Source organism: Oncorhynchus nerka, linkage group LG14 (genome assembly GCF_034236695.1).
Source record: "Oncorhynchus nerka isolate Pitt River linkage group LG14, Oner_Uvic_2.0, whole genome shotgun sequence".
NCBI classification, from domain to species: domain Eukaryota; kingdom Metazoa; phylum Chordata; class Actinopteri; order Salmoniformes; family Salmonidae; genus Oncorhynchus; species Oncorhynchus nerka.
In genome coordinates this window covers 43,778,663-43,787,381 of record NC_088409.1, presented here as the reverse complement: position 1 = coordinate 43,787,381, position 8,719 = coordinate 43,778,663, and the positions used below count along the sequence as shown (strand labels likewise).

At 44.0% G+C, this 8,719-nt stretch overlaps 1 protein-coding gene across 1 annotated transcript; it reads right to left on the bottom strand.

Annotated features, from left to right (window-relative positions):
- Window positions 1-2,965: 2,965 nt before the first annotated feature.
- On the bottom strand, window positions 2,966-8,703 carry LOC115141180 (sialoadhesin-like). Its single transcript, XM_029679897.2, has 11 exons — window positions 8,629-8,703; window positions 6,901-6,996; window positions 5,922-6,281; window positions 5,283-5,576; window positions 4,883-5,146; window positions 4,412-4,699; window positions 4,154-4,244; window positions 4,017-4,061; window positions 3,887-3,931; window positions 3,527-3,710; window positions 2,966-3,284 (listed from the first exon to the last, which is right to left on the bottom strand). Exons 2-11 carry the CDS (start codon window positions 6,923-6,925, stop codon window positions 3,243-3,245), a joined length of 1,638 nt encoding a protein of 545 aa, XP_029535757.1. The 5' UTR covers window positions 6,926-6,996; window positions 8,629-8,703; the 3' UTR covers window positions 2,966-3,242.
- Between the last annotated feature and the right edge of the window lie 16 nt (window positions 8,704-8,719).

Sequence of the window (8,719 nt, the reverse complement as noted above, 5' to 3'; positions counted from 1 at the left end):
CGAAACCCACTACGTCATCCTCCCCTTTGTTCTTTACAAACAGGAAACTCACTGAGTCTGTCTGAGCCTACTTTCCAATTGGCCAAGAGTTTGTTCTATTGTTAGCTTTCAAACACATCTTTTTTGTTTTTTGGTAAATACTATTGGTACATTCAATGATATTAGAGTAAGTTTAAGAGTTTTAAATACCTTGAAAACATTAAAGGTTATACAGAACGTAGGTCATCATAATGCTGTGAACAATTACATTAGGTTACAATAAAGAACAATAAGGTGGACATTTCACGTCTTTGTTTGTTTTGTGGTGAAAAAAACAGCATTATACTTTCAGTAAGAGCAATATATCTTTGTGAAAGTACAATAGACCTACATTATATTCATGAAAAACTAGAGAAACTGCAGGTGATCCATCTCCAGTACCTTACTTATTCTGTGTCTGCCTACATTTCCCAGCACACACCTTTCCTCCTCTAGATAAGAACCGCTAGACGCCTCCCTTCCCCCGTAAACGGACCCCTCATTCTTCTTCTTCATCCACTTCTTCTTCTTCCAAATCACACTGGAATAAAACACATCCTACCCCTCCTTCTTTGCAGTGCCTTCTCCTGGATTTGTAGCAGTGTCAGCGATAAGATTGGGTAGGCTGGTTCGGTCGGTCTCAGAGATGGCTTTGGAGGAAGGCAGGGGTTTGGGACCCAGATTGGGGGCCTCTAGGTCTTGTTTGCGTCCCTGTCTCCTGGCCTGACTCGGTATCATGCTGTTGGCGTATATGTCTTCTTCTGGCACATATGTCTTCTTCTGGCGCAGGGGGATCCTGCAATAACATACATTTATAGACATTTAACAGATTCCATCAAAACATATAGCCCAAAGTTTGTATCACAACTAAAGTTACATAAATAAGTGAAGCATATAGGAGTAGCTGTTTCCTTGTTAGCCTGGCGGCTCTGTCGGCTCCTGGCTGGTTGACGGCTCTGGCGGCTCCTGGCTGACTGACGGCTCTGGCGGCTCCTGGCTGACTGACGGCTCTGGCGGCTCCATGCTGACTGGCGGCTCTGGCGGCTCAGAACAGACTGGCAGCTCTGGCGGCTCTGGACAGGCGGGAGACTCTAGCAGCTCTGGACAGGCGGGAGACTCTAGCAGCTCTGGACAGGCGGGAGACTCTAGCAGCCCTGGACAGGCGGGAGACTCTAGCAGCTCTGGGGAGACGGGAGAATCTGGCGGCGCTGGAGAGGAGGAAAGCCTTGACAGCGCTGGACAGGCAGGAGCACCTGTAGCCAAAGGACGGAGAGACAGCCTGGTGCGGGGGGCTGCCACCGGAGGGCTGGTGCGTGGAGGTTGCACTAGATGGACCGGACCGTGAAGGCGTACTGGAGATCTTGAGAGCAGGGCTGGCACCGTCCGCCCTGGCTGGATCTTCACCCTAGCCCGGCAGATGTGGTGAGCTGGGATGTAGCGCACCGGGCTAAGCACGCGTACTGGGGACACCGTGCGTTCCACCGCATAACACGGTGCCTGACCAGTACAACGCCCGCCACGGTTAGCACTGCTAGGAGTACTGTAGCGCTGAGCTGGCACAGGACGTGCAGAGCTAGGGAGGTGCACAGGAGGCCTGGTGCGTGAGGCTTGCACAGTCTTCACCAGACGACTAGCACGCACCTCAGGACGAGTATGGAGAGCTGACCCAGGTGCCATCAAATCCCCGACACGCTCCGTCGGGCGAATGCCGTGCCTCATGCACCAACACAGCACCTCCCTCACAACTCTCTCCTCCAATTTCCCCATTAACTCCTTCACTGTCTCTGCTTCGCTCACCTCTGACACCGGCTCTGTTTCCATCCTTGGCTCCTCACGGTAAACAGTGGGATTTGGCTCAGGTCTGACTCCTGACTCTGCCACACTCTCCCTGTGCCCTCTCGGGCGTCCAGCCGCGCTGCCGTGCCATCTCCTCGTAATGCCGCCTCTCTGCTTTCGCTGCCTCCAGCTCTGCTTTGGGGGCGGCGATATTCCCCGGGCTCTGCCCAGGGTCCTTTTCCGTCCAACTCGTCCTCCCATGTCCATAAGTCTTGTGATGCTGGCCACTGCTGCTGCTGCTGCTGCTGCTGCCTCTCCTGCTGCACTTTGGGGCGGCAATATTCCCCTGGCTTTGCCCAGGGTTCTCTCCCATCTAGGATTTCCTCCCACGTCCAGGAGTCTTGTATCTTGTGTCTTCGGCCGCTGTTGCTGCTGCCCGTTACCACGCCGCTTGGTCCTTGGTTGGTGGGTGATTCTGTACGGGTTTTCCTCCTCTTCGTCTGAAGAGGAGGTGTAGCAAGGATCGGACCAAGATGCGGCGTGGTAAGTGTCCATGGTTGTTTATTTAAACACAAACTGAACACTCAATGAATACAAAACAATAAACGTGAACAAAACCGAAACAGTACCGTGTGGCGAACAAACACAGACACGGAAACAATCACCCACAAAACAACAGTGAAACCCAGGCTACCTAAGTATGATTCTCAATCAGAGACAACTAACGTCACCTGCCTCTGATTGAGAATCATACCAGGGCGAACACAGAAAACCAACCTAGAAACACAAAACATAGAATGCCCACCCAACTCATGTCCTGACCAACTAAAACAAACAAATAACACAAGAACTAGGGTCAGAACGTGACAGGCCAACAGGTTTGTGTCAAGAACTGCAACGCTGCTGGGTTTTTCATGCTCAACAGTTTAACATTTTCCTGTGCCTATCAAGAATGGTCCACCACCCAAAGGACATCCAACCAATTTGACACAACTGTGGGAAGCATTGGAGTCAACATGGGTCAGCATCACTGTGGAATTCTTTTTACACCTTATAGAGTCCATGTCCAGACAAATTGAGGCTGTTCTGAGGGCAAAGGGGTGCATCTCAATATTAGGAAAGGTTTCCTAATGTTTGCTATACTCAGTGTATAGACGGCTCTGTAAAAAAGTTGACATGTTTGTATTTTATTTCAGTTATAATTATGTTCACATAACACATTTTTACAAGCAATTTGACACACAAATACATTTGATACAAAAGTTATAATACAAAACATAGGTTACATTCATCACTTAAAGGCACAGAAATCTCAATCCACACAGCCCAGACAGGTGCACAAACTTTAGACTTTCAACAGGAGGCTACATGACTCAATCGTCAACTTAAAACAATTGGATAGCATTATTATTATGTACTCTGAAGCAAATGTTGTGTTCACTGGTAGTTCAATAGTTTTGGTAGATATCATCCATGTTTGAACACATAGCCTGTGGGGAGAAAATAAGAACGTGTTAACCTATCTTTTTACATGCTTGAGAAACCAACAATACACTTGGTCTGAGGGCTTCAGGGGTGTGAAAGTACGTAATTGAGGTTTAGTGGTAATCACTCTCCTGTCATAACAGTGTCTGAAATATAAAAGTGTGGGTAAAAAGTATGTGGTATTTACATTTTTATCAAAAGCTGCACCAGACCAATTGTGCTTGCAGTGAGGTTACATAAAGGTTACCTTTGTGTTATGTTGTAACTTGATCTTTGGATAATTCTCGTAGTTCTTTACAGGGTTTTGACTAGGCTTATTTGGAACAAAGTCATTTTCGTAGACTGATGATTGGCCCTCGGTCCTTGCTTTCTCCTTGGGTATGGCCATGGGCATAGCCTTAGGCTTGGTCCTCTTAGTATTTTGCTGTGGCCTGAGGAGGAGAGGAGAATGTGGAACCTGATTATATTTCAGTACCATTTTTACTTACAAAAAAAATCTCCAACCACCCTTCACAGAAGCAAATTAATTTCAATGCAATTTCATATGGATGTGATGATTGGTCAAAAGGTAAGATAATTCAACTCTTTTATGATTTTTTTTTCTTACTTTTGGGGATTGCTGTACCTTAGGGACTCTGACATGTCAGGTTGCCTTAAAGACAAAAACATCTCAATGTCAATGAGCTTGAACATTATTATTTGTTGTATGTAAAATACAGATGCAAAAATTAGAGTACCTTAGAGGGATATCCAAAGTGGGGAGATTAGAGCTGGCCGTTGGTCTACAGATAATGTAGAAGGGAGACATCATTCAAAATGACACACCTAATATGGTTTAATATGTGACATCATCATCATCAAGAACCATACAAACCTCTCTCTGCAACGTATTCTGCGTACAAACATTACAGCTCCCCACAGAAAGACACTTACAACTGCCAGAGCAGTCAGCATCCATGGCAGAACTGTGTTCAAAGAAAGACAGACAGAGAGAGACAGTGAGAGCAAGAGAGAGAGAGAGAGAGTGGGGACACATGGGGGGGCAGAGGAGGAAGAATGACAGTCACTGTGTGCCGATTATAATGATATCAGAAGATAAACAACAGACATTCTGTACTGAATGCTTACTTACACTGTCCAGCTGTGACTTTTGTGTCAAGGGGCAGCTGCTGGATGTCAGTGGCCAGTGAGTTACTGGCTACGCAGGAGACATTCGGGCCTCTTTCCACAGGCCCAGTGAGTTCTGCTGACACAGTATTATCTCTGTATATGGTGATGGAAGTGAAGGAGGATGGGAGAGTGCTGCTTCCGTTGATCGTCCAGTGCAGAGTGGCATTAGGTCGGGCTTCTGCTCTACACACACAGTGCAGAATCCCACCCTTCAAGGAGCAAGTGGAGTCAGAGAGGATTGCTGGGGGGACTGGAGTGACAGAATGACACAAAGGGTTTAAAAATGTTTTTTTGACACTTCCTTCCTGTTGTGAGTGAGAAACAATGACACACATAATGTGTCGCTAGAATTAGCATCTCATAGTACAAATATAATGTTAGTTCCATTGGAAACTGTGCAACCACACATAGACACATACAATGAGATACTTACAGTTGACATCCAGAAACAGCCAGGCTGACTGATTTGATCCAATATTATTTTGGACAATGCAGGAGAATGAGGTGTCTCTGCTAATGTTGGGATAGGACATTTTGCCCTGAGTTGAATTCATTTGGATGCTTTGGCCTCCCTGTCGTCTGATCCACACATACCTGCCTGGCTGGGGGTTGCTGTCAGCAACACACTCCAGGTTGACACTATGACCTTCACTGACTGGCTGTTCGTCCACCATCACCTTCACACCTACAGGGGCATCTGTTAATAAAGTAGACAAACATGTATTGTGACTTTGTTGTCGTTTGTTCTGTAAAATTGTAGATTTATTTAAGTGATGGCCTGTGAACGGAATAATTACACAACTGAGATCAAACAAGAAAGACCAAAAACGTACATGAGATGTTAAGAATGACTGGTTGACTCTCAGTTTGTACTGTAGCGAATTGAGCTGTGCATTTCATCTCTTTTTTGTGCAGTTGGCACGTTCCTCTTCCTTGTATTGTCTCAGTAGACACCCACAGCCCTCCCTTTTCCTCCATGGAAGTCACTGCTGTAGAATTTACAGGCAAACGGCTCCAGCGAAGGGATGGAGGAGAGGATGGGCAGGAATGCCAGACAGTACAGTTGGCCTGGAATAAGGCTCCATCCACCAATGCATTCTTCATGGATAAGGCAGGAGCTTTTCTATCTGCAAGTTCAAATAAATGATTATTAGCTGGAACCAAAGGCAAAAAAAGGCATTACCAGTTCCCGTGACTAATGGTGTAACGCCCTGTCGGCAATTCTCATTCAGTTTTAACATAGTGCTCCAACTACTTATCACTATCACTCCTAAATACAGATGTCAAAGTAATGAAGTACTGTTCATCTGATCACAATCTGTTGTATTTCTTCAGTTGTTTATTTTTATTTTTTTATTTCACCTTTATTTAACCAGGTAAGCAAGTTGAGAACAAGTTCTCATTTACAATTGCGACCTGGCTTAACGACAACAAATATTCAATCTAATACTCCTCTCCATGAGTGGGCTTACTTTCAATTGTAATCCTTGCGATCTGACGATGGAAATTTTGTGTAGCTGACTCATCAGGGTTGATCCACACGTAGAGCTGGAGGTTATTGTCTGTCCATGTCACACTCTCAACCCTCAGTGTACAGTCACCCTCTGATGCATTGCCTGGCACTGATGTACGCCCTCTAAAGCTGCTCTCCACACTGGTCGGTTCCTTGCCATCATAAACCTTGGGATAGAGAATGCTATGATACCGGTACCAGATGACCCTGTGGTGGGGGGCGGTGTGACAGGACACTTCTACACAACTACCATCTACTGCCTTCACAGTATTGGGCACCTTCACTATCCAACAGTGACCAAGCGAGACAAGTGTGCACCCTGAGGAAGAAGACCTAACAAGTCAGTTTACATTGTATGAGTTCTCTTTCATTACTTTTCCAGCTGTATCAAGTGGAGTTTAAATAACCTTCCTCAATTTGAGGAACAGAAGAGTTGGTTGATCCACAGAAGTACAGTGCATTTGGAAAGAATTCAGAGCCCTTCACTTTTTCCACATTTTGTTACATTACAGCCTTATTCTAAATTGGATTCAATAGTTTTTCTCCTCATCAATCTAAGCACAAAACCCCATAATGACAAAGCACATTTTGGTTTTATTCATCTTTGCACATTTTGTCGTTGTCGTTGTCTTTCTTCATACATTCACAACAATCACTTTCATACTTTCATACTTTCATACTTTTCATACTTTGACAACAATCAGAGTGACGGGACGCCAAATCATTGGGTTCCATTATAAAAGCTTCATCAGTTTCTGAAGCACCAGCTGCTCCAAAGCAAAATAAGTAGCATTTACTGTAAACATACAGTATTTAACATGTGGTGACATTTAATGGCTTAAAGCTAGAAAACTAAAGTCAGATAATGCACATGTTGATGCAGAAATAAAATGTCACCATGCAAACAAATGTAATTTAATAAGATGTGTATAATGTACCTGTGATGAAGCTGAGGATGTCCATTACAGTCGGCGGTGTCTATAGTCTATTAAGGTCCCGATGTCATGTGATGGATAGGATGCTGAAGTTTGTAGCTATTAAACAAACAATCAATCACCCAATCAATTAATAAAGGAAAACTATATTTTGGTTCAAGATATGTAACTTTCAAAATACAGAAAATACAGAAATACAGATTGCTGACAAGTAAAATATTTGGGGTATTTTCCTTTACGTTGTCACGAGTCCGACCGAAGGTGGCCCCCCTTCCCGTTCGGGTGGCACTCGGCGGTCGTCGTCACCGGCCTACTAGCTGCCACTGATTTCTTTCCTCCCCCTCCTTATGTGTTTATTGGTATCACCTGTTTTAGTTTGTTGTAATTAGTTGGGCTTTATTAGTCAGCCGGCCCGCCCGTTTCTTTGAGCGGGATTGATTATTGTAACCCTGGTGTTTGATACAGACGAACGTGTTGGTTTATGTTCGTGTATAGTGCGGGACTGTTTCGTTCCCCGTGTCTGGGGCATTTTGTTTTGAGCACCCAGTGTTTAGTGGGGTGGCCGTGGTTCACCGTGTGTGCATTAAAAGAGCACTATATTGAACTCTCTGTTTTCCTGCGCCTGACTTCCCACTCACGACACCCAGTACCTTACATACGTCAATCGCAACATAAATACATTCAGAATATTTAGTGTTTTTGTATATTTTCTAATGAAAACATCTCACTATACTGCAGCCCTAGCACTTGACTACATAGAACAGGGCTCTTCAACCTTTACTTGCCGAGGGACCCCCTCCCAGGCAAACCACGTTTTGTCAAATCACCAGGCGATTGATAATGGCAAGGAGAAGCTTTTTCAAATCCTATGTCAGATACTCCAGTGAGTGTAATTTGCTCAGTATTGGAGTTCATAAATAAAGTTGACATTATAGAAACAAGATATTATCCTCTTTTCTACTGTAGGTATGTAATTCAACTTGAGTTTATTCTGTTATTGCTTGTGATATTCATAAAAACATTGAAGTAAACAAAATAAAAATTCCACAAAAAAATATACAGTATATTCGTGGACCCCTTGCAGTACCTCCGCTGACCCCCGGTTGAATACCCCTGAGGTAGAGAATTTCACTGTTAGTCTACACCTGTAGTTTTACGAAGCGTATTTATTTTATTTGACACAAACACACACACACACACACACACACACACACACACACACACACACACACACACACACACACACACTCTAACACAAACACACATTTTAATATTGTAATACTCCACATTTCTATAGTATATTTGTAATAATAGAGTAATAATGTAATGTCTTGTATGATTTATTGTTTTACTTTTGATGTAGGCTGTTGTTTTGTTGAGATGTAATTATTTTGTTCCTGTTTGTACTACAGGAAGAGTAGCTGCTGCCTTATGGGGATCCTTATGGGGATCCTAATAAATACTTAATACTAGGACACATGTGGCTCATTTGGTAGAGTGTGACACTTACAAAATCAAGGTTGTGGGTTCAATTCCCACTGGGGACCAATACGAGAAAATAATACAAATGTATTCATTCACTGCTGTGAATTGCCCCTGGTGAATAACAAATAGAAAACTATATATTATGTGAGAAGAGGTTACCTGCAGGCTACAAAACAACATTATGAACCTGTCATTGAAATGTTGTCACAAATCCCCATTAAACTAGAGATTAACATCATGCCTTACCTTCAGAGGTGGTGGTGAGCGTCTGTCTGTGTTGGCCCTCTGTTCCTCTCACAAAGCGAAACCCACTACATCATCCTCCCCTTTATTCTTT

What these genes read in the sequence shown, in the direction of transcription:
- LOC115141180 (XM_029679897.2), bottom strand. Translation starts at nt 6,925, where the DNA reads ATGGACATCCTCAGCTTCATCACAG. An exon ending in GCTGTTTCTGGATGTCAACT is followed by an intron (nt 4,700 to 4,882) that starts GTAAGTATCTCA and finishes CTGTCACTCCAG; the next exon opens with TCCCCCCAGCAATCCTCTCT. An exon ending in AGTTACAACATAACACAAAG is followed by an intron (nt 3,285 to 3,526) that starts GTAACCTTTATG and finishes TTCTCCCCACAG; the next exon opens with GCTATGTGTTCAAACATGGA.